At 37.4% G+C, this 25,344-nt stretch overlaps 1 protein-coding gene across 10 annotated transcripts in view; it reads left to right on the plus strand.

Annotated features, from left to right (window-relative positions):
- The window catches only part of NHLRC2 (NHL repeat containing 2), a 44,041-nt gene extending 19,258 nt beyond the window's left edge, over positions 1-24,783 (plus strand). The window contains exons 6-15 of one of the 10 annotated variants that reach the window (XR_008467216.1): positions 3,865-3,964; positions 4,441-4,672; positions 5,128-5,250; positions 6,322-6,531; positions 7,622-7,847; positions 10,496-10,645; positions 18,711-19,331; positions 20,377-20,446; positions 21,237-21,366; positions 21,611-24,783. Coding sequence is in view for 3 of the 10 variants with exons in the window: in XM_054207459.1 (XP_054063434.1) it covers positions 3,865-3,964; positions 4,441-4,672; positions 5,128-5,250; positions 6,322-6,531; positions 7,622-7,847; positions 10,496-10,761 (1,157 nt within the window). In the remaining 7 variants the exon portion in view is untranslated. Of the gene's footprint in view, positions 1-3,864; positions 3,965-4,440; positions 4,673-5,127; positions 5,251-6,321; positions 6,532-7,621; positions 7,848-10,495; positions 18,576-18,710 lie in introns of those variants that run through there. The other 9 variants (XR_008467214.1, XR_008467215.1, XR_008467218.1 and 6 more) reach the window with 9 other exon arrangements.
- The last annotated feature ends 561 nt before the right edge of the window (positions 24,784-25,344 follow it).

Below are 25,344 nucleotides of genomic sequence, written 5' to 3' on the forward strand. Positions count from 1 at the left end.
TCCAAGGATTTCCCTTGATGAGAGGGCAGGTATTGTAACTAGGGAGGAAAATTCCAGAAGCGTTTTGTTTCATAAAGGGTTATGCTGTTTGCATGATGCAACGCTATGTCCAAGTGCCAGGTAGCATGGAGGAAAAAAAAGAAGGAAATTAATTTTTACTCCTCTGAAAAGGATGATGTGTACTTGTAACAGTCCAGACTTAGGGTGCTAAAGCATTCCTTTTGGGCTTTGCTATCTGTACTCACTGAAGAAGAACGATTCTGTAGTTGTGCTGTCAGTCAGATTTGGATTTAATTTGCTAAACTTCCACTGACTTAAGTGAAGACGAGACTTGCATTCACACGGGCTCATAGGCAGCGTGCCTGTCTGTAAACCAGAGGGCGTGTTGTATAGCCATTTTTGCCTCTTGTGTTTTTGCAGAGGATGAATGTACCAACAGACTTCTTCCTTGTTATTTCTTTTTTAAAAAATAAAAGTAGTAGACAGGAATAATGTTTTCAAACTTCAGTCTGTTTAGAAAATGTCAGTGGTGCCAGCCACAAAATGTAACTTTGATTCCCAGGCTTTTAATTCCCAGACTGGAAGTAAGCATGCAGTCCCCAGACAGGGAAGCTGGAAGTGTGTGTAGTCCTGGAATCTCTTCAAACAGATATTGCTGTTGACTGGTACAAAAATAAAGTCTGTTCTGTGCATTCAGACTGACTCACAGTTAATGGTCAGCAGTATTACTGAACTGTTTAAAGTTGAGTATGCGAACAAACAGGACTGTGAATTCTTAAAACACCGATATATAGCAGAGGCAGATTCAGGAACTTGAAAAGCACTGAAACGTCATATAATATAGAAATCCAGTGCATTCCGAGCTCTAGTTCATTATTAGTGAATCTTTATAACATAAGCATATCACATTTGCAAGCCATACTTTGCTTTGATACAGGCAGCGCTAAAGATAAGAAAGTGCATACCCTAATAAGGAGAAACAACACTGGATTTTTAAAACCGCTCAAGATAGGTTGGAATGTGGTGCTTAATTGAATAAATGTAAAAGAATTGCTTTGTTCTTTTATGTTGTCTTACAATAAATTCTTTAAAAATAAATTCTTTCCATTCAAGGATGATAAGGAGTTATGATAATGATGGCATTACCATCATTTTAGCATGCTGGTTCTCCCTGGCCCCCTTCTCCTGTGAGAACACTACAAGGATGACAATGGTGGCACATTCTCAAACTGTTCTGTCCTCAAAGAAGCTGTTTTTCTGTCTTCTGTTTCAGAACATAAAGCATTAAACTCTGTAGTGTCAGGACCATTGTGTGATAAAATACCTTAGCTGTGCAGCTATCGGTGTTTTTCTTTACTGTTCTGGTTTTGTATACATTTTTTTATGAAAGTTCTGACATATTTTCCACAATTCAGTATGCTTGTGCCGTTTCCATGCTTGCATCCATTCTCTTTATTCTGTCATCCAGTAGAAAATATTTAAGTTGCATTAAAATTTATGACCGTTATGGAGCTCTTACTTATTTTTCTTGTCTTGTTCTCTAGTTGAAGAAAGTATCTTCTCTCTATTGATCTTAGATATTCAGTATAATTTGAAATTAATATTGATGCTTTTCTCCTGTGTCTCGTATTTGATAAGCCTTTCAGTGTACAGAATTAAAGTAAGAAACCTTTTCAATTTTTCAACGTATAGCTGTCACAAGGGAGTTTTCAGTAGGTTTCTCTTCCATTTCAGAACAATGGAAGAGATTTTTCTAAAGTGCTCAGTTCTGGTCTTACTCCTTCATTTCATTGGTGGATGAAGTGAATACTAAATAATTAACAAAACTCTTTTTGAGATCCCTCAGAATGTGAACTGCAGAGCACAGCAAGATAAAAAGCTCACTTTCTGAATTGACCAGCGATTTTAGCATTGTTCATTCTGGGGTGCTCAAAATAGTAGCATGTGAAAAGCACAAGATATACGTCTCATGGAAACGTAAAATCCTGAAGTTGAACATGTGCTATATCAGAAGCAGTGAAATTAATTTGTAGGCTATTTTCTTAATTTAAATCTCTTAGAAACAAGCTCTAATGAAAGGTGATTCCATAGGGTTTGGGGTTTGTTTATGGGGGTGGTTTTGGCATGGCCAGTGCTTTGGGAACATCTCTGGTGACTCATAAAGCATGTGTTTTCCAACTCATTTTGTAAATCTTCCTGCTTAACTAGAAGCTTGTAAGTGCTTTGGAAGTTTGACTTTTATTCTTGGAGCTCTAGTTTGCAGGAAAGCATGGAGCCACATGGAGGTGCAGGAGAGAGTCAGCAGAGTCCCTTTAATTACAGTCTTGGAAACTTGATCCAAGAAACAGAAAAGGCTGAAGATAAACTGCATTAAAATCCTACCAGTACTACTCTGAAGAGGGCTCACAGCATGAGGAAATTGATTCTGGAGACAGGAGGATGCTATTTTTTCCCCTCTTGTAGTGTGTAATGTAAGAAAGGTTTAGGATTAGAAGAACAACAGCAGGATCTCTGTTTGGGGAAGAGTGGTAATTTCATTTTAGGAAGATTGATTTGGACTAACTTCTCAGATTTAAAATGCTTGCAAGCATTTTGATATATTACTTCTATTTTGAAACTCTAAAATGGGGGTGGGATGTGTATCCATTAGATTGTTTGCAGAAACAGCTATGAGAAGCATTGTGTTTTATAAGTTCATGTGAATAAAAAGTTTATGTGAGCAATTTGAAGGTATTTTTCTGTTGACTGGCTAATAGTTATCCCAATACCTGTAAGTTCTCTTAGGCCAACATTTTGATGTTGTCTCTGACTAGATGGGACGGTTTTATACAATATGTATAGACTAGTACAGTGTTAGAAAGATAATAGTGTCCCCGTTTTAATGGAGTTTTTAAATGTCAACTTTCTGTTCTTACGATTTTCAGAAAAGGCTATGATAAGTAAATTTTGTTTGGGTTTGTTGTTTTTTTTTTTCAATGGGCTTTCACAGCTTTTCTTCATGCCTTCTTTCTTATGCTGTAATGTGATATGTTTAAAGCTATAGAGCACTTACATGTTTTTCTCTTTCCACTTCTATCGTTTTATTTGTGAAGTTTTATCTGGGCAAGCTTTGTGTAATTTTATAGATTCCAATTTGTGAATAGCAGTGTTACACTTTGAGAGTGCACATTGGTGATACCACATGTACATGTGCCCGGAGAGTACAACTTGGGGACTGGATGGTTAGTGCAGGGGGACATTAGTAACTGCCCACATCACAGCTATCTTTGAAGAAACAGCAGTTGTTGCTCTGCAGAGCATAAATCTACATGACACCCAAGCATCAGTTACGCTTATCTTAAAAACATTATGTACTCTGTACGTAATGTAACAAAGGTGCTGCCATTAATATTTCTCTCAAAATGTGTATACAGTTGCCAGTATTTTTTTTTAATATATAATTTTGTCACTAGCTTAATAAAAAAACCTATCCAGCCCCCCAAAACAATGCTTAGCAAAGATATGTACATATTTGTTGGCCAGTATGAATCCAAAAATAACAGGTGAAACATGGGCCCAATACAAAATGTTGCAAAGAGCAAATCCCATTTGAAGTATTGCCTTTACCAGATAGGGATATTAAAACCACAATTTTTATATCCTTGGGAAGAGTACAGAAGAAAAGTAGCAGAGTTCTTGATAGATGAAAGACATTCTCTCTCTTCTTCTTTTTCTCTGTTTTTAGTTGTTTGGGTTTTTTTTCCCTGTGGCACAAGGTGAGCTGGAGTAGGGAGGACAGCAAGGTTGGTTTGTTGATTTCTTTGTTTTATAAAATATTCTCAGAGATTTTTTTTTCATCTGTTTTTATACATCCGTTTTTAAAAGTTTCAGGGACCCAGGAAGACAATGTTTTATGGATAGCAATGGCAGGCACTCATCAGATATGGGCACTGATGTTGGAAGGTGGAAAACTACCAAAGGGAAGGTAAGCAGCCGTATAAAGAGACATGTGAAATTGCTGTTTGTTTTGATAAACAGCTTTCAAACCCTGAAGAGAGAGATAATCAAATTACATTAAAAATAATTTTTCTCAAGCTGTACTAAGCTTGAAGCTTGCTGTTTCTGTTCAGACTTAAAAGGCATGTGTGCTTTTAAAGTCCACCTGCTTTTTCCCACATCTGTTAGATGAAATGAAAGGTGCTGCTTTCACTATAAAATTACAACTTGGTAGTGTGCATTCATATAATTGAATGTTTCTTTTCATTGCATCTGCTGAATTATCTAGTGATGAATGATAAACTGAGGTGAAATAAAAGTTAGCTCAAAGGCATTCACTAGTTCCCTGTGCTGCAGTACAGTTGGTTTTATAACTCACAAATGCTTGTCCTCCAACTTCTGTTTATGCATAATGTCTGAAGTATTGTAAGCTCATTCTTGAACTTGGGTACTATTTTCCTTCAGTGATTTAAAGAAAGGAGTCTGCCTTCGATTCGCTGGGAGTGGAAATGAAGAGAACAGAAACAATGCATACCCACATAAAGCAGGCTTTGCACAGCCTTCGGGTCTCTCTCTGGCTTCCGAGGAACCATGGAACTGCCTTTTTGTAGCAGACAGCGAGAGCAGCACTGTGCGAACCATCTCTCTGAAAGACGGAGCAGTGAAGCACCTTGTAGGAGGAGAGAGAGATCCATTGGTAATCACTTCAAACTTCCCCACACTGCCCTACTAATATTCCTCAAGCCTGACCTGGAGGAACCACTTTTGGGGTGAGAGGGTAAATCAGTTTCCGTGGCCATCAACTTCTTAACTTCACTGCTTGGAATGCAAATATGTGCCAGTTGTGATGCTCAGGTTGGAGTGCAGGTTGTTGCTCCTCAGATAACAAATTACTTCACTTATTTTTAAAACAGCCGACTTGATTCAGCATTGTGTGGTCATTAAAGCCAGCTGGTTTCATACTGATAACTTAAATGTGAGAGTTTCCATGTCCATGGTTAGCATCCACACTTCCCAGTTTTCAGTATCCTTGTTTTTAAGTTGTCTTGACTTTTTATTTTTTACGTCAGTGAATTTCCATTTAATTAGTCATTTAAATTCATGTCAACGTGGAATAATCAAATGTATTAATTTAATAAAATACTTTTTCAGAATTTGTTTGCCTTTGGTGATGTGGATGGAGCGGGCATAAACGCAAAGCTGCAGCATCCCCTAGGAGTAACATGGGACAAGAAAAGAAAACTGCTCTATGTGGCAGATTCCTATAATCATAAGGTAAGCATATAGTACAGGCTTTGCAGTTTTTACTACTACAAGGGTTTATTTTAGGAAAATACAAAGATTGTGCTTGGTTCAGTTAAGCTGAGGAAACAAATGATATGATTTCTTTTGTGGGTTCTTTTTCTTTCCTTCCTTCCCATATGAGTCCTTCTCTTTACCATTGTTTTGCTGTCACATGCTGCTGTGTTGATATGATGGTCCCCTGGGGAAGGTGAACTTAAAGTGCCAAGTTACAGTTCAGACTAAAGACCCTTTCCCTTTCTTTGGACAATGCTGAACCTAGAGGAAAAGAGCTAGGAGCACTTAATCGGGAATACTGCAAGTTTGATAAAACTGGCAGAACAAGAGGACTTACTTTTCCCCTAAAAAAGACACCCAAGTTTTGAGAAGTATTGTGTGTTGCCTTCATGGAACTCTGAGATAAGAGAGATTGTTTTGTGTGAGTGTTCTTATGTGATGTTGTATAAGCTTTCATGTCTAGCAGGTTGTTAACTGTACATTGATCAAATGCATTAAAAGAAAAGTAATCTGTTTTAATTTGAAGGAAAAAGTGTGTAACGCTAAATGCCCATCGAAATTTATGTGGCAAATTAAATTTTGTTTCAGATATTGTGTAAAACATTATAAGCTTTTTTGCTATTACTTTAAGAAAAAAAACTCTTCATCTATTTTTAGAGAAGAAATGATATAGAAGTTAGCCTGCCAGTTTTGTTATGCCCATTATTTTGCAAATGTTTCCAGAAAGGCAACAAACATTAGAAAAACAAGCCATTCATCACACTTCTATACCAGAGGGGTAAGTGCGTTAGAAATTATGAAAGAGAACATTGAATGAAGTCCAAAGGAAGAAGTAAAGTCCGGCAGGGAATGGCGGGGGGGAAGATGGGAGATGTCATTTGGTAAAGTGTGATAACTTAGCTTCTAGGACACACGCTTGGTAGCTAAGGTGCTCAGAGTTAGTGCTGGCTTCTGAAAATGTGGGGCATAAGATAATGCAGAACTTCTAAGTCCTGGTGATTATTTTTTTTTTCAGAAAAGTTTTTTTTGTGCCTTTGTTTATCTTAGATTAAGGTTGTAGATCCCAAGATGAAGAACTGTGCTACCCTGGCAGGCACAGGAGAAGCAAGCAATGTTATTGGTTCCAGCTTTACACAGTCAACCTTTAATGAACCAGGAGGTTTGTGTGTTGAAGGAAATGGCCGCTTGATGTATGTCGCAGACACAAATAATCATCAGATTAAAGTGCTGGATTTGGAAACAAAAATTCTTTCCATGGCAAGTAGTACTTATTAAACAGACTGATAGTGTTTTTTCTTCATATAAATTACTATTACAGACTTTGGCAAGTGGTATAAAAATCATATAGCTAATAAACCTTTTGGGTACAGTAGCTATATTCACAGAATGTTTTGTGATGATCTGGCAAATAAAAATTGCCTGTTAGCACAGTTGTTGAAAGCCTTAGTCTTAGGAAAGGCAAATTTTGCATGAAAATAGAAAGTGATGATCCTCTAGAAAAGAATAATACAGAAACATGAGTTATTAAAAAATATAGCTCAGTTTTTCAGTATGAAAAGCATTTCGTAAGCACTTGCAACTCCTTTTGTAACAAGAGGAAGTTGAAATAGATGACCAAATCCTGTAATTAGCCGTAAGAGATGATTTTGGGAGGTCAGTGGCTTAAAGTGGGATACGTAGCAGGCTTCCAAGTTGTCAAATCAAGACCACTGTCATAATTGAGCACTGCTGTGTTTGCTTATAAACATGAAGGCAAACCAAATTCATGCTCCTCTCAATCTTACAATGGCACTATGTCTTAATGTTTTCATTTATATGTATACATGCATTTATAACATAGTGGCCCAGCTGTCTTCTTGTATGTTTCTTGCATTTAATAGTACACAATCTTAATGTGTGTTTAAATTTTCATATCATATAACATGTTGGTTGGTGGCTTTTCTGGTAAATTACTGTTTACTGGGCAATATGCGCAGTTAAAATCTTGGATTTTATTACCAAAGTATGCACTTTACCACCAAATTAGAAGGAAATACCTATTATAATGCAAGCATTAAAATTTTAAATTAAAAGTATACTCTTAAGTAGTGAATACTCTAAAGTAGTTGGGGATTTTATGATTTTAATAGTAAATACTATTTTTATTTGGATTAGTCAGTTTTATCTTTTTAAAAAAATCCTTTTGTCTTTCCCTTTGTCATTGTAGTAAAGTTTTAGTCCAATCCCTATATTATCATGTGTTAGTTTTCCTAGTCCATGTCAGCTTTGAAACTGTGATTGTATTGTGAAAGCCTATTTGCTTTCACTACAAATAAAAATAAATATTTTGTTTGATTTCTACCGATAGTTGCCTATCCTGATTCCAGAAGCATGTGATGTTCCAGATAACCTGCCTCTGCAAAAGGATAAAATAAAAAACCTTCCAAAACTGCCTAAGTCTGCACCAAACATTCAACTTCCTTCATTGACTGTAGCTCCTGGCCAGACAATTCAGTTTTTATTGAAGTTGACTCTTCCTCCAGATTCAAAACTGAATGAAGAAGCACCCAATTCCTGGTTTATCACAGCAGAAGGTAAAGTACCTGTGTTGTTTTATCAGTTGAACAGCAGGAGGTAAGACACAAAGTGGGTTATATCACGACATGCTGGCAGTAGAAGGGATCTCAGTATGATGAGTCAAAATGTCCCTCTGAGTCCTTTGTTCCCATTTGACCTTGTGATGCAACACATATTATTTAGAGTTGATACATTTAACAGCTGGAGTGGGAAAATTAAAAAAAAAAACAAAAAACCACACCTGATAGGCTGCTTTTTGCTTAAATTACTACGTGCTGCATTATTTTTTTTAACTTTCTTGGAACAAGCTGCCAGTGAGGGTTTGCAAAGGTGCTGATCCCAGAACAGTTGAGCTTCTTGCTCCTTAGATGGTTGTCTTCTACACTCTCTCTGTGTCAACAGCTCGTCCCAGTCTTACCATCGGTTTCTGGGAGAAAGCTCACTGTGAAGCTGAAGCATAATCCTGAGAAAGATTTTTATTTTATTTTTGCTTTTGTGTCTTCCAGAGAGTATTTGAGGAACATTTATAGCTAACCACTTTGAACCTACTTTGTTATAATTCATATTTACACATTTCGGCTTGAATATTTCTGCAGTACGGCAGACTTTCTTATGTAAGAGGCAAATTGCGGTATGTCAAGGCAGAAGAAATAATTGGCCTTCCTTGCAAGTTCTTTTGCTGATGTCCTGTGTGACCTTGGACAACTCTTTCAGTCACTGTGTGCCTCGGTTACTGTGAAATGGGAATACTATTATTATATTGGCACAATGGAAATATTATTTCATGTTATGGCAGTTTCCTGAGCCTAAATTAATCCGTCTCAACTCTTAAGTATTCTAAAAGAGCACATGGAACATGTTCACATGGTGTACAACTGGAGTGGTTTAATTCTAGCCGTTGTTGCCATCCGTACACTGGAGATTACTATGCCCATAACATGACTGGTAGAATAGACCATGTGAGTGTTCCCTAAAATTCTCTTCAGTACAAAAATAGCATGGTTATCTGAAACACCTTCTTGCACAGGCTGACCATTAGTGGGTGTTCAGAAACAGTGCTTTCCAGTGGTCTAGCTCTACCCAAAAGGGAGAATCTATCCATGCCTTTGGAAGTACTGTATGAAAGCCAATATACAAAATAACCCGTATTTTTTTCACGTTCTTTGTGCATTGAAACAGTTTTGCCTGGTTATGGAGTTACTCAGGTGTGACTCATTTGCTTTAATACATTTATGGTCTAGAAGAAAATTTTGATCTCACTGGAACGTCAATACTTCTAAAAAGTATCCTATAGTAGGTGCTGCATACCTAAGTAAAACCATAAACTAGTGTTCTTGAAGGTGAAGGGAGGACACTTAGCATTCAGACTCCGTGAGAAGTTTCTGAATTTTATAAATACGTTTGCTGTTAGACTCTTGGCACCCTAAAGTGATGAATGGTACAGAGAACTGTTACCTCTTGGAGGAGGTGAACAAGCCAATACAGAGTAGAGGAAAGCCTAACTGACTGTTGAATAAGTTGCTGAGATTTTAAAATGATACCAATTTTTAGTAATTGTTCTCTGGCTGAATTTACACGCCATATTGGCTTTTGCAATGATAAATACTTCTCAATAGTTATGCCTGCTTGTAGATGCAATTAAACTGATCTGAAAGTAAACATCTCCTCATCTTCTGACCGGTGATTTGTTGGCCAGCTTTCAAAGTAGCCACGTGGTAGCTTAATTGAATAGATTGCTTTTAAAAGCAGTCAACAAATACGGCACAGGCACTGCAATTTGTTTATATGCTTCATGATTTAAAGTAGTTTCTCATCCCAGTTTGTACTTATGGAGTACAAATAGACTTATTTCCAGGAGAGTCAGCACACTTTTTGGCCTACAGAATCTCCAAATATTGTTGAAGTAAAGATATATGTGATAGCTTCAAGGGTTAGTAAAATTGGAGAATGTAAGCAACCTAAACTCAACAAGTCATTTCAAGCTTATAAATTCTAGAGCCAACTCTTAGGTATTTTCTGAAAAATGCCCAAAAGAGCACTTCATCCATCTGACAGTAAAAGACAGAGTGAAAATGAGCTACGTACATTTATCGTGCAGTTCATTTTTCAGTTCACATACTCTTAAATATATAAATAAATGTAAAACTCAAGTTCTGTTGTAACAGTCGGCCTGAACATTGCTTACAACCCACTTGTAAAGCCAACACTTCTGTTTGGAAATGCAATAATTTACCTGCAATTTCATGCATTTGTGGCAGATCTCTTACTTGGAGCATTAGAGCTCTGATACAAATGTATAGCAGCCCATTAACCTAAGGAGTTGTGCTTGCATATCTCCGAATAAATTTTAGTATCTTCTTAAGAGCGTATAGGACAAGTTGCAGATCCATTGCATTTAAATAAGATGTATTGTACACATACCTACAGTTCGTTCTGAAGCAAAGCTATGGATCTCTCCATCTTTAAATGACTGCTAAAGAAGCATTTATAAATGACTTTTCCTCTTTTCCCCCACAACTGGAAAAATCAAGAAGGAAATTTCCCCTAATGTTGCATGTGGAAAGAATGTGTTGTGTTGCCCTATAGGTAAAATTAGTGTTTTCTGTAGATTTCAGACATGGTGTTAAATATCATCCTAATGATAAAATTTGTTCTTCTTTTACAGATAATACCTGGTTGCTTCAAGGACAGTGTCTGTCTGGAGAAATAAAGGATGTTTCCTCTCAAACTATCATTCCCTTTCAGTTACCCGTGAGCTGTCTGTCTGCTGAAGCTATCCTGGCTATCCAAGCGTGCCTCTACTATTGCAGCAAAGGTAGCAGTGCCTGTATGATGAAAGGAATTTCATTCAGTCAGCCTTTACAGATAGCTAGCACAAACCAAGGCAGCTTGACCCAAGTTGAACTGATACACACGTTTTTAACCAACTAACCCAAAGCCAGCTAATTTCATACTTTATTTTACTATCCACTATTTCAAGACACACATAGATAACTTTTCTCTGGTTTTCATTTTCCTGGAGCTTACGGCAAAGCTACGAAATAATATACTTGGTAAAACGAAGTAGAGTTCCCTACATCTTAACATGCAAATTTGTCACCACAACCTCATTTCATTACAGTAGCAGCAATAATATTGTAATACTCTAGACTCTGTTGCCAATTGTGAATATATTGGATGTATGCCATTCTAAGCAGAGAGCAACAATTTTTAGAGTGGTTTTGAAAGAGCTGGTGTTACTTTGTGATGTTACTGTAAGAAGTTCTTTGCACTGTACATGGCTGTTAGAATAGCTAGATCATTTTGGACTAACACTTAAAAATTCCTTTTGTGTCCTTATTAAATTTTAATAGAATGTCAGAACAAATAGTTTCTTTCTCTAGGTTGTAAAAGAAGTATCTTGCTTGTTTTTCTGTGATGGCATTTATGACACATGTATTTTGAAAATACATCTTAAACTAGGTGCAGCTCTAATTTTATGCAAAATGAGTGTTTTGCTTAACTAGATATGACTGCCTTATGTGAAGAGCAGAGTTTCATGGAAAAATTTCTGTGAAAGGAAGTGTTCAAGTTCCTACAGGAGGATTTCATGCTGATTTCTAACAAAGAATGTGCCTCTCTAATCTGTGTATATATATGTATAAAAAAACCAACAAAACCATGCTAGAGTTTTTCTGATACATACCAGTTTACATTTTTAGTACGTGGTAGGTAATGGTTGAATATCTAAACTGCAAAAATTGAATGTCAACCGTTTCAAGCACGGTGAATCACTTTCCTTTCCTGCTATTATGATTTCTCTGTAAAGACTTTTCTGAAGACTTCTGTCTTGCAAATACATAATATTAAGAATAATATTAGATTCTTGAAGTCTGATTCAGGGTCTTTTGAAGTCACTGTTAGCCCCCCGATTTGTAATAGTGGCCGCTGAAGCAGAACAATATATTTAATAACGGATTGTTTGCATTCATGTGTAGAGGTTATGGGCTTTTGCTAGAAAACTGGTAACCTAATCTTTGAGTAACGTGTTTTAAAACTATTACAAAACTCTGCCTTTGGTGGTGGTTAAGTGTTTTGCAAGTAAAACTCCTTCAATTTGCCATAGTAAGTACCAGGAATACAGGAGGGGGTGCAAGTCTTTTACCTGAACTGGAAGAGTTTCCACAGTGCTTAAGTGGAATTGGATTAGGCTCCGTGCTCTCGTCATGAGGATCAGTTCTGAGATGATTTTAAATTTGAAGTTAGTATTTTTACATATATTGTAAAGTACAATAGTGAAAGAATTTTTATATAGTCTTTTCTAAAACAATCACCATTGTTCCTGACACCTGTCAGTAAATCCCCAGTATGATTTGTTGTTGCTCTTTCTTACTTAAAGGCTGAGTGAAATGTTGGTCATGAACCCAAGAGGCTTTTGTTTTAAGGGAACCATATGGACTGGTGTGGTTTTTCCTTCCATTGAAATGCCAGTCTATCTGCGAGTTCCTTGTAGTACCAGAAATGGTTATTATCTCACCTGTCAGCAAGGCAAGGGCTGAACTATTATTTTTCTTGTGTTTGTTTTTTAAGCAACTTTTCTAATTCAGTGTTTCAGTTCCTTTGGTTAACGCTCTCAATTCTCACATGCCATTTTGAAGGAGGAGAAAGTTTGCTACTTTGATCACAGATTGCAAATGCTATTGGAAGTATGAAGGTAAAGAAAATTATTCGGGCATTTATCATTTTTTAGACTTTAGTACAACTCTTTCAGAATTTTTTGTTTGTGTGTGTTTTTTTTTTTTAACTTTGGATAGTAGCCAGGAAACCTTAGATCAGCTTCCAGCTAGCTCACAAATTTTCTGTTGCTTACTGAAAAAAACAAGCATTAGTTTCAGAAGTTCAGAATAACAGACCAAACTGTTATAGTTATCTTGAAAATATAATTCAGCAGATGGATTTTTTTCTCCCGTTTTGAATGAGAATGACATTATACTTATGTATTTCAATTGGATGAGATAATCAAATTCTGCCTGTATTTCAGTATTCATGAAAAAAAAAAAAGAGTCAACGAATCTGTTTTCTTATTGATCCTTTTTAATTAATGTATTGCTGTAGAGGAAAGACCATGTATTCTTAACTTTATTTAACTATAGTGTGTAATGTTTAAATATAGTATCATAGATACATTTTTTCTAACTAAATGTACGTATATAAATGTGTGTTTAAATGTCATATCCTTTTTTGTTTTTAAGTTTTGACTTTTAGTCACTGTATGTAGACACACTCAGAACGACTGTAAGCTTATTGGGAAAGGGTGATAGTGGGTAGTAGGAAAGCTGTTGCATGAGCATCAAGCTGAAATCCAGGATCAAACTTAATCAATTTTAAACAGTTGTATTTCAAGGAAAACAGTCTCAGCTTTACTAGTGGAGAACAGAAATATATCTTTTGAACCAATGTTTTCTTTATCTTTTATTTTAAGTCCGTGTCTTGTGGCAGATGACTGAATCTTACATAAACTAGGGGAGTGGGGGGTGGTATACTGTATCTTTGCTACCATTAATCTTTCTACAAAGTCTCAGAGCGTTCCTGCTACTGCACCATAATGGCTTTATGCTAAAGGAAAGGCAGAAGGTGTGATACCATCTCAAAAAGAGACACAGCCCACTATTTACAAAGAAAAGCTGTGTATCCCAAAATGCTTTCCCCCCACATGCAGTAAGTCCTAAACCCTTTTAGGCAATAGCCCCTTTAGTTTGCAAGGGAGAGATGCTTTTCCTGACTTATCTTAGTGGGTTTCACACAGGGACACTGCTCTAAGCGTTCTCCTTCATCATCTTAGGAGCAGCCGATTGTCAGTATGCTCCAGTTCTCACTGATGAGGTTACTGGGGTTCCTCTGCTCCTTGCGCAGTCGGTGTGTTCGCTGGCGTTTAATCGTATAGCCTAACGCTATGCGCTATGTTTTGTTTGTCCAAGAAATAGCATCTACATTCCTGGAGTCACTCCTGTTTCACTTGTGGTGTACAGACATATGAATGTTCTATAATCAGAAAAACATGGTTTTTAAAAGCTTATGATGTTTAGGGATACTATTTCCATTGCTTCCTCCAGGGTTTACAAGATGCTTTTTCAGTAAAGCAACAAGTGCCATAAATGTAACCAGACAGGCAAACAGAATAGCTTTGTACAAGCTACAGAAATTTATTTCAGTCAAGTACCAGAAAGGATCTTCAGAGTATGATTCAGAAAAATAGAAAATGTTACTGCTGTGTCTCAATAATGAAAAGTCAGATATATTGATCAGTGCTATCTCTTTGTATGGTGATTTAGTGTATTAGTGTTTCCTGATATAAAAATTCTGAGCAGGTTGGTGTGGCTCAGCAGTCCCAGATTTGTATCTTACAGTAAGAGTATGTAATTCAAGGCCTCTTCAAAACATGTCTTTCTACTGACTTTAATAGGTTTTGCATCAGACCTTAATAAACTAATACATTACTATAGCAAATCTCTAAAGAGTGTTGGTCGTGGTTGTATTGTATAATGGAAACAAGTTCAGTGCCACTTGCAGTTTAGTTCTAGTGTTTACTTTCCTGGAACAGCTTTTGGTTTTGAATGAATATATTAATAGTTCCATGAGATGTTTTTAGAAATGTTATTTAATTACAATACAGTAGTTTTCTTTAGACTAGGAAAAACGTAATGTGGTTTCTAAGAGGGAGCATAATGTATTTTAATAGTTTTTTTCATATTGTTTGAATCCAGTAGTAACTTTCTGTAGTTTGTTCCCTTCTGTTGAAGGAAGAGGATGGATGCTGACTGTGTAAACTTATTGATGGGCACATATTTTATGTATACATTTTTAATTGATTCCTTTTTGTGTTACATTCTCACATGTCATTTTGGGTTTTTCTACTGGATGCACTTCTTCTGTTTTGCCTCTCATGTCTTCCACTTGTAGAACATTATGGTTGTATAATGCTGTGGTAATGTTGTGATAGAAAGCAAGTACAGACCAGATGAGTAATACATGAGAAAGTAGTTTTATAGCATCACGTAAATGTCTTATTTGCTTAGCCTGAGAAAAGGTGCATGTGGCTTCCAGTACATTGTATATATTCTTAATGCACTTTTTAAATTCTAATGGGAAAATCTTGCAGCTCAAAACATAGATAAAACTATTTTTTGTGAGAATGTCAAGAAAAACATATTGTTTATCTCTTGCTCAGAGGAGGGGGATGATCAGAATGAAGTGACCTTCCTTCTCATGCAGGGGCATGTCCTTCTGTTCCTTTAATTATTGACTATTTATTTTAGCAGAGAGACTTGTATTATTGACCATAAATTCTCTTGAAATTTTGATTCCTAACAAGGTTTTCTACATACATAGAAGCTTTAAATGTCTGACTTCGTAGAGTTATGAGTGATGGCTTATGGTTTAGCAGACAATAATAGAGATTTATGTACATTCTTATGATCTATAATTTTTTAAAATCACTGTTATTCATTAAGACTTACCTCAGAGACACATTGCAGCTAAACTCACGGAAATGTGTTTGTAAACTGTGTATTGCAACTCAAAAGTAAGTTTTCCTGCTGCAGAATGTGCAAGAGATGCTGTGACACATTGTGTATATGTGTTCCCCAGGCTACAATTGTGCTACCTGAAGAGAATTTACCATGCATAACAGCTTATCAACCACCCACAGTAACTCTCAACTCAAATCTGCCAGCTCCATTGTTCATATAATCAATTGAAATTACTGATTTATGTTAGCAAAGATTTAGTAGTTAGAATTAATCATTGTAATTTTAGTTTAAATTGGTTTGTCAGGGATTAGAGGAGCTTCTTTGTCCCAAGTGGGGAAAGTGTAAGAATGGTGACAATTAGTTGGAGACAGTTGTTGAAAATGTGAGACCTGGTTATTTTTTAATTAAACCACCACATCTGTCGTATTCTACAACAGGTCATGATTTTAGAAATGGTATTTCTAATATTTTACATTCCATTGTGTTCGTATAGCCAAATTTGACTGCTGTCTTCTGTCTGAAGCAGCTGTTCTTACATTTTCTAGTTTTTGTACTGTCGCATGTAAAATCACTTACTCTTGTTAAGGATTAGGATTTATTCTTGTTAAGGATTCAGCACATGTATGATTGAATTTCTGAGTTTTTCTTAGTTTCTTTGTCATAATATTATGGGGGATTTTGGTTAGGTTTTTTGGATCTATCCTGTATTTTCCCTAAGAATGAAATGCAGCCACTATTTTGTTACTATGTAGAGATACAAGTAAAATAAATCCCTCCACCAGCTCCTTGCTGCTCCCCTGCTCCAGGGATGGGGATGTAAACAGCAAGGGCAATAGGGGTGTCCCATATAAAGGTAACATTACCTGGCAGCGTGCTCCAAAGGGGTACAAACGTGGTGAGGATTTCAGGATGAGTTACACCGTGATGCTAATCCTCAAAATGGATAGACATGGTGCATACTGACTTTTGTGGGGTTTCCTGCTTCCCAGGTCTACTTCTCATTAAGGCCTATAAAATCTTGCTCCATAAAGTCCAGTGAGGTTCTGAAGTTGTTTCTAGATCTAGTTGTTTCTAGATCTTCCTAGAGCATCCCATCAAACTTGAGTAGCCTGTGCAGGGATTTTGATGGCTCTTAGTTTCAGGAAACTTTGATACTATAAATTAAATACTTTGGCTATTAGGTGATTTGAAAGAAACACCAGTTTGCTATCTTGTTGCAGATTGTGCTTAATTATTTTCAGAGGGTAACACATTTTTGTCGCTGCTGCAAAACTAGAAGCCTTGGGTATAAGTTGAGGAGCGTTTGTGCAGCTATAATTACTTATTTCTTAGTGTACTCTTTGTTGGTCCATTGCTTTCAAGTGGACCAGAGAACTCTTTGTCCAATTCCAGGCCCCAAGGCTAAGCAAAAGAATTGCAAGTATTTATCAAGTCTTGTCTAGTTCCTTTGAAACCAACAATTTTGAGCTAAAGAAATCCCACTTGTAAAAATCTGTTCATAAGTCTACCTTAATTTAATGCTCTGTACTCAACATGCCTCAGAACAACAATATTCCACTCTATATTTTCCCCCTTTTGATGAAGTGTTTAGAAACTCAACCCATCTGGCCAGTGTCAGACTTCATAAAAAGCAAGATAATGACTCCCAATTTGATTTTACATTCACGTTTTTTAAAAATAAGACCTTGTTTTTCAAGCTTTTGATTAAACTGCAATATCTGGTTTTGAACCATCCATTCAAGGCATCTGTCCTGTATCAGATAACTGGCTTCCAGATTTTAAAAATTTGGAATTGGTAGTAAAGTGGAGGAAGAGAATTGCTAAATGTTTTATATTTTGAATAATTAACTTCAAAGCTATCCAGTTTCACTTTTAAAGGAGAATTAGTGCAATTAAAACCTCTCTTCTGTAAATCATTACCATTATTGTACCATTAATCGTTCTATCATTAAAACCTGTGATAGATCTGTGTAATTTTATAAAGAAATGAAAGAAAAATAAGGTAGTTGTAAAACTGCGACTGGGTGAAATCCAAGGTTAACAGCAAATATCTTTAGGGCCAGTAGTTCAGCCCAATGTGACAGAAATTCTGCATTTTCATTACATCATGATGGCTGAAGGAAAAAAATCAGTGCCTTCCATAACAATACTTGAAAGTGTGTCTTTACAGAAATGCCGGATTGATGGTTGAAATAAGGTATTTGACCTTCATAGTTTGCAAGTTTCAGGGCGTTTAATTCTCTACTAATTCTGAAGCTGTGAAGAGTTTTCCTTCTTCATGTTTGTGAATTATGTTGCAATTAAGGTGCTTTTTGGTCAAGCTACTCTTCTTACAAAGTATTTTAAAATGTTTTTCTCAATGTTGTGTAATTATTGTTACCTCTTTTGTACATTTCAGAACAAACTTGGCAAGGAGATTTCAAACATTGTGCTGAAATTGTGATATGAGTGAGATAGAAGGCAAAACATTCATTGATCTAAAAGGGCGAGGGTGATACGTCTTGGTATTTGAGAGGGGGAGGGTCGCTCTTTGTTTTGGGGTTTTTTTCCCACCCTGTTCTACAGATCAGCAAAGATTCTTTGAATGGCAGCAGGTTGTGTGTAGAGGCAGGTGGGAGGGGTCAGGTTCTCTCATTGTGAAACCACGTACCTTCATTTTGGTTATGATGCTGGGATGTCTAAAAATCCCAGCAGTATAATACTACTGAAGAAAGTCACGTTTGCGCACTTAACACCTGAATAAATGTCTCTATGTGGTTTAAGGGGAAATACGTGGATTTTTTTTTTCTTCCTTGAGAACTTCAGTGTTGCTTTGTGGATATTGGAATATTTTTGTCTGCTCTTTGAGATACTAAACCTCTGTTTTTCCATTACATTTGATACAATGCCTTTCAGATATCTGAACATTTAAAAGATGTGTTTTATGTTTCTTGCTCAAAATATGTGAAGAATTAAAGCTGAAGGCACTTAATCTACAGCTGATGTAGATTGTGTAAATTCTTCACATACAGCATTCTTAACAATATTCATGGATTATGATCCTTTTAAAATAAAAGGTAAATGTCCTGTAATATTGTGAGAGCAAATAATACACTGTAGAAGAAATGTCAGCTTCAGATAACAATTCAACAAATAAACAGTGATTAAAGAATGTACTCTTTCTCCTGTGAAACCTCTGTCTCCTTGTAAAGAAAGCTTTTTAATGGAAAAATAAACCTTAAACATTTTATCTTTCAAGGCTGGGTTTGTCTGTCAATCTTTACGTGAACGTAGATGTGGAAGTTATGAGACGTGTCTGCCATAAGGGGTTACAGCTTGATTAAAATCCTTTCATTAACAAGTACTATTCATTTCACACTCCCTTTCCCACAGGGCTCTGCAGTCGTGGGTATCAGCCGGCCATTCAGCGACCTGAGGGTTGGTAAAACACTGTGCGGTCGTGAGGACTCCCCAGTTTTGATGTTATGCGGTGGTCTGAAACCAGGAGATCTGGTTTTATTCCATTTCTGCATGTAAGAGAGATGAGAAACAGCGTACTGCGTGAGTCAGACCGACTTGTTTTGTAGCCTTCAGTTTATTGCAGAGATCCCAGAGCACTCTTAGCTGCTGGAGCAGATCTCGCTGCACTGAGCTCCCCTTTGAAACACCGTGTTAGCCATGGTACTATGGCTAAACTGTGCCACAGTTTGCTGTGTGTGGGTGCCTGTTTAATAATTATGGTCGAACCATATTTTAACAGCAGCTTCTAAAATAATTTAATTGTTTTGTTATAATTATTTTACTTGAATAACAGTTTTGCAGCTTTGACTAAGAACACATGGATACAGAGCACTAATACAGGCTTCTTGTGTGCACCAATACAGCTGAGGACTGATACGAACATATCTACAAATATAATCCTGTATTTGTGCTGCTCACCGTGTTTTTATTGATACAATGATTTATTGTTAATGAAAACATCATATGCCAAAAATTCTGGAATATTCACTATAGGTGAGCCCCAGCAACAGTAAGTGTAGCTCTGTTGAATTTTTTTCCTCTTGCTAAAGATTATTCCTGATGACTATTCATCCATTCAAATATTTAAAAGATTTATATTTAAAAGATTTATACATACTACTTATAAAACTCAACTGTATTTGATTTCCATCCAGATTAAATATATTCATTTTAGCCTGATGCAATAAGTCTGAATTTGACATTCAAACAAATTTATTTGCAATTTCTATGTTTTGTTTTAAAGTGCATCTAAAGCTTCTGCCAGGCCTAACTCACCCCCAACTTTTATCTAAGTAGTCTTAAAACAATAAGCCTGTACGCAAACAGACTTGTACATTCTATATACAGACTTACAGATGCCTATGTGTATAGTGGCGTTTGTGTGACTGAGCTGGACTTGTGCATTTTGCAGAACCCAGGGTGGCACTGCCCAGGAAAGATTTCTGTGGTTGCAAAGTTGCTGCTCTAGGAAACAATTAATTAGGTTGTTTCTAAAAGCAAGGGAAAGGAGTCTTTCATTTGAATTTGGCTAATGGGGCCAAGGTATTTTCTTGTTATTGCAAGGGATTCTGCAATCTCCTGCCAAGAGGAACTTAACTGGAGATTGGATAGATGGGGCTTTGAAAGGCTTCGCTCCCTGCCCTGTCCTTCCCATCTGAAGTAGTTTCCTGTAGCTGTTCAAAATCATGACTCTGCTGCCCCATCTGAATTTTATCTTTTCTGCCTGTCACCCTGGTATGTCCTACACACAATCCCACCAGAAACTGAAAACAATACCTGATTGCTATTTTATGTGCTGCTGTGTGTAGCAGAATTCTCCCCAGGCTGTAACTGGGCTTTCTAGAGACGGTTTGTTCTCCTTTGCCCTCCTCCTTAAGCACAGAAATCAAAGCAGAGGTGAGGATTTCAGCCTTCAAGTGTAAAAGAGTAGCTTTCTAAAATGTCGCTACAGCCACACGTGTTTTCTCTTTTATTTTTTGTAAAAGCATTAGCAAGTTGTAACCTTTTATTAAATCTCTCCATATTTTTCCTATCTCAGGCATTCCGTTAAGCAGAGTATGTGGGTTTACCAGTGCTTGGAGCTCTTAACGACAGCCTGTAAAGTGGGGGTATGTTTTCCAAACGCTGAACAAAGCTGAACCATGACAGGAGTAGATAGATGTTAATGAAGAGGTTGCTTCAGTAAACCAAAATATTTAGTAAAATTTGCAGCATATTCATTTGTGAATTCCACCACAACTGCAATATTATTTTTGATGTTTGAAGCTATCATTGCAATTATTGTCCTTGAGAACTGAAAATTTGTTCTAATGCCATCTTTATGTACTAATGAGGCGGCAGGTTTAATATCTTTATGCAGCAGGGCTTGGGAAAGCAGATCGCTTCCCTAGCAAAGGTCTGAACCTTGCGTCTGAGGTGACGGCACGTAAGTTGTGACGCGTTTTAAGCAGAGCAAAATAGAGTCAGCAGTTTAATGGTCAGCAGTGAGCGTAAGCTGCCGTTAGATCAAGGCCTCAGCACTTTTCCTCCCTCTCCTTATGCACAAACACACTCAGGACTTGACTAAAGCAGTGATGTTTTCCAAGCTGTTATCTGGGGTTGATACTAAAATATAGAGATCACTAAGAATGAGAGATGCAGCTGTTTTTCAGAATCTTAATACATTCAGCAAATGAAATCACAGAAGAGAACATAAAATTGAGATGTGCCAAGCAGTGCGTAGGAGCATCGGTGCCTAAATGGCAGTTAAATCCAAGGGAAATTTGCTGGGGGCTACTGAGAAACCCGTCATGTAAATTTTTCTCTCCTTTGTGCAGTTGAGTGAAGAAGATGGATTTCATTAGCATTTTTGCTGTGCTCTTAGCAGTAGAAGCGCTTAGAAGTGTGTTGTTATTGCAGACTCAAATTAAAGGCAGTGCATGTGGCAGAACTTCTTAGACCATACGTGGAAAGTGCAGAGGATGTACTGGGACGCTCAGAAATGAAGTCCCTAGTAAAGAGCGACAAAATTTGCCTCACAGATTCACTGGTAAGTGTAAAATGAAACGGTTACTGAAGCATAACAGGATTAGTTCTGAATTTAAACTAGCAGAGGATTAAAATAATTTATTTACTTGAGGATGCTGAACAGCACGATTCTCTTTACAGTACTCTTAAATTACATGGAAGTACATGAAATACAGGAAAAATACAGGAATTTACCTGTAGAGAAGTAAAGTAGGATGGAAGGTATATTTTATATAGAAGTGTAAGCATGTTTTTTTCTAATACAGGAGGCTTGATGATTTTTAAAAAAATATCTATTTTGAGATGTTAATGGGTGGAGAGTCTCAGGAACTTTGTGACCGCTTCTGGTCTATGTAAGTACATCCCCTATGATCACAAGATTATGTGTTTTTCCTCATACACTTGGTACAGGATCTCTCCAGCTTTCACATTCTGTGGTAGCCTAATCACCGCGATGCCCTCTGGGACTCTGCGTATCACAGTTTTGGTCTTGACGGTAGGATAGACTACCTTATTATAGGCATCTGACGGCGGGCATACATCCGTTTTCCAAGAACAGTGTAGCTCAGATTAACCTGTCATAGCAATTGTTTTCCACCTTCTGCTAACATACAGAAAGCTTGTGGAGTACCCTGTACAGCAGCAAGCCAAAAATGATCGGGATTCTTTTGGATTTAATCCGTGTTGAAGCTTCTCACGGTCTTGAAGGAAATTCATATTTATGATTGAAGCGGTCCCGGGGAAGAGCTAATTTGATATTTTTTTGCAAAAAATGCCAACAAGGTTATGTTGTTAGCCTAGAAAAGTTGTATATTTTAAACTGAGAAATGCTTACAGTCAAGTAAAGAAATTTTCAGAAAAAAAGTATTCAAGTTATTCTGAAGCAGTTCTGACCTGTCAGCTTAACAATATGAGGACTATTGTAAGCAGTGATATATCCTATCCTTTTTTTCCTCAGCCAAGGAAATTAGTGAGGAAAATCCACTAGGATTATGTTCCAGCACGGCACTTCAATAGTACATCTCAGCATTAAAGTCTACTGAATTCTCCTCAATTTGAGAAGAGACTCAGATTCAGTAGTAAGTTTGACGCTATGACAGAAGGCAGAACCCTTAGGTGGAATAAATTTCCCCACTTCTAACTGAACAGTGGAGTTTATACATTTCTCCCAGGCAGCAAATAGATGCGTTTATCCCTACATTGCTGCACTCCTCTCATTAGTCTCTGCTGAGTTACTTCTTAATGACTGTCACTTGATCCTTTTCAGGCTACCTTCATCTCTCTAATTACTTCTGCCAAAGCTTGCAGCCCATTGACTCTGCGCTTGTAGCTCTTTCAACTCATGAAAGAAAAGTAATTTAGTTTCTCTCATTTTGGAAAAAAAGTATTTCTAATCTGTACATCCCTTCCCCTTTTCTTTTTATGCTCATGAAATGTGTTGTTAGCAAGAGCTCCCTGCTCCCTCTATTTCATTTCTATATTACATCCCACTAATTTGGCTGTCCCCATGCTGACCAGTGAAATTGCTCTCAGCAAGGTTTCCAGTGATCTATTGCTAGCCAAATCTCTTCAATCTTCTTGGCCTGCCAGTTGTCTTCAACATACGTAACCAGTGTTTTAGTTTTGAAATTTTCACTTTGTTTGCTTCTGTACCTCCCTTTTTTTCTGCTGTCTGCGTACTTTGGAAATTGCTCCTGCATTGTGTCCTTGGCTGAATAGTCCGCATTGTCTCCATCTCCACCTTTTGGTGGGAATTTGCCTGGACTGACACATTTTCTTCCCTCTTTCCATTGCACACTTTGTCTCCAGATGGTACAAAGTTCAGCAACCACTTGTGCTGAGGAGTCAGAGTCCCACTTCTCCGGAATGGTCTCTTTCTATCAAACTTAAGCTTCATCTTTTATCTTCCCTTGACTTTATAAAATTTAATATAGCTGAAAACTCCTAACCATGTCTTCACTATTCCTTCATGTTACTCCTTTCCTTTATCAAACAATCCTGCTGATTACAGACAAGCCTTAGAACTTCAGCATTCATTCACATTACAGCATCTCTCTAGGTCCTTGCATTTGGACAGTATCTGAATTTTTTCAGATTTTTTTTCCATCTTTGGTCTTCTCTCTCTCTAGTCCGAACGTTTGTTCGAGGTTTTCTACCTCATGTCTCAATTGCTACAGCATGTTGTGTTAGTTAACAGAATCTTGTCCTGCTCTTACCTATCCAAAATTAAACTTTGTCAAGTGTTGGTTTTGTAGCCCGAAGGGCGATGACTGAAACGTTACTTTCTTGAATCCAACTGCCAGCTCTCCCTGCCTGATAGTATCAAGCATATGTTGCACCTCCTCATATTTCACTATGCCATTCACAGCACAGTCATATCCTATCATCTGTGAAGTTTTATTAATTTTCAAGATACCAACTCCTGCCTCTGATTTTTTTTTTTCATCTCTCTGCGCCATTATCCACTATTAATCTTGTAAACAATGCAAAAAGTACCTCTGAGGCTTCCCTTAATTTTCAAAAGGATTTCCTTATCAACCCTGGCAAAGCCTTTCTTACAACACTGAAATATTGTCAACATTTAGGCTCTCCTGGACTAAGATCACTCACTCTTGTACCAACAATATCTCATTGTTCACTGTTAGACTCCGACTGTTGGCTGCACTGTGTTGTTTGTTGCCTGGTGGTGTACATCGGTTGTAAGCTCTCAGTGGATACGGGACTTTCTTCTCCCTATGTGTTTACACCTAATGCCATGGAGTTTTTCTGAGAAGAACTCCTAGGCACTACGGTAATAGAAATGATAATAACAGTTGGTATGACAGGTTTATTTCCCTAGCAGTGCTTAATCTCAGCAAAACAGCTTTTAAAATAGGTTCAGAAATCAGAAAAATAAAATAAATTACTCCTACAAAATTTGAAGTTCTGCTTCCATCATGCCAATATCTTGCTCTTGCCTATCTCTTTGTAGATGAATCTCCCATTGCTTGTCCCACTGAAGCTTCAGCAATATACAAGCAAATAAATTAAAAAACCTTCCTGAACTGGAGGGATTATGTCTTTAGTCCAGGAATTCCGGAAGGGCACATGGAGTTCAGCTGAGCTGGACGTCTCTTCAGGTTCAAGTCCTAAAGGGTCCAAAGATTTTATCATGCTTTTTATAGGGATCTTTGATCACATGCTGAAAAAATGTTGAAGTTGGCTAGAGATGCATCTGTCTTCACAGTCTTTATTGTGTTTTTTAGTTTGTTCTAGTGTATAAAGAGACAATTGATTGGAACAGATAAAAAGCAAAAGAGCATCGGACCTGTGGTTTGATCCTGCACTGTAGTACCTCAGTCTTCCACCAAAATACAACAGATCCTACACACACGAGTGAAGGGATGGGCCTTCCTGTTGCGAGCTGTTACAAAGGGCACATTTGGAGTGTCTGCAGGAGGTGAGGTTTGTGGCTGTGTTTATTTCCCATAGAAGTTGACTCCATGGCTTTGGACAAGCCACAAGGATGTCTCCTGAACTGCTGGTTGTTACCCTTATATGGAGGTTTGAGAGACTGATTGATGTTCGTTCTTAACACCTACATGACTTTTTTATGTTTGGCACTGAGCATCTGGAAGATCATTGGTTAGGCACTGGAACAGGTTGCCCAGAGAGGTGGTGGAGGCCCCATCCCTGGAGATATTCAAGGCCAGGCTTGATGAGGCTCTGAGCAACCTGATCTAGTTGAAGATGTCCCTGCTTACTGCAGGGGGGTTGGACTAGATGACCTTTAAAGGTCCCTTCCAACCCAACACATTCTATGATTCTATGATCATGAACAATTTCATGGATTTTACTTGATATTTTGAGCAGAAGGATTCAGTGTCCTCAGTCACAGGTCTACTCTCTGTATAAGCTGTTCTCTCAATACTTCTTCACACTCAGCATCAGAAGCTGCTTCCCATCAGTCCCGCATCCTTTGGGGGATGTATGCTACTGCTGCTCCTGCAGAGGGGCACAG

The sequence above is a fragment of the Rissa tridactyla genome, chromosome 6 (assembly GCF_028500815.1).
Source record: "Rissa tridactyla isolate bRisTri1 chromosome 6, bRisTri1.patW.cur.20221130, whole genome shotgun sequence".
NCBI lineage: Eukaryota > Metazoa > Chordata > Aves > Charadriiformes > Laridae > Rissa > Rissa tridactyla.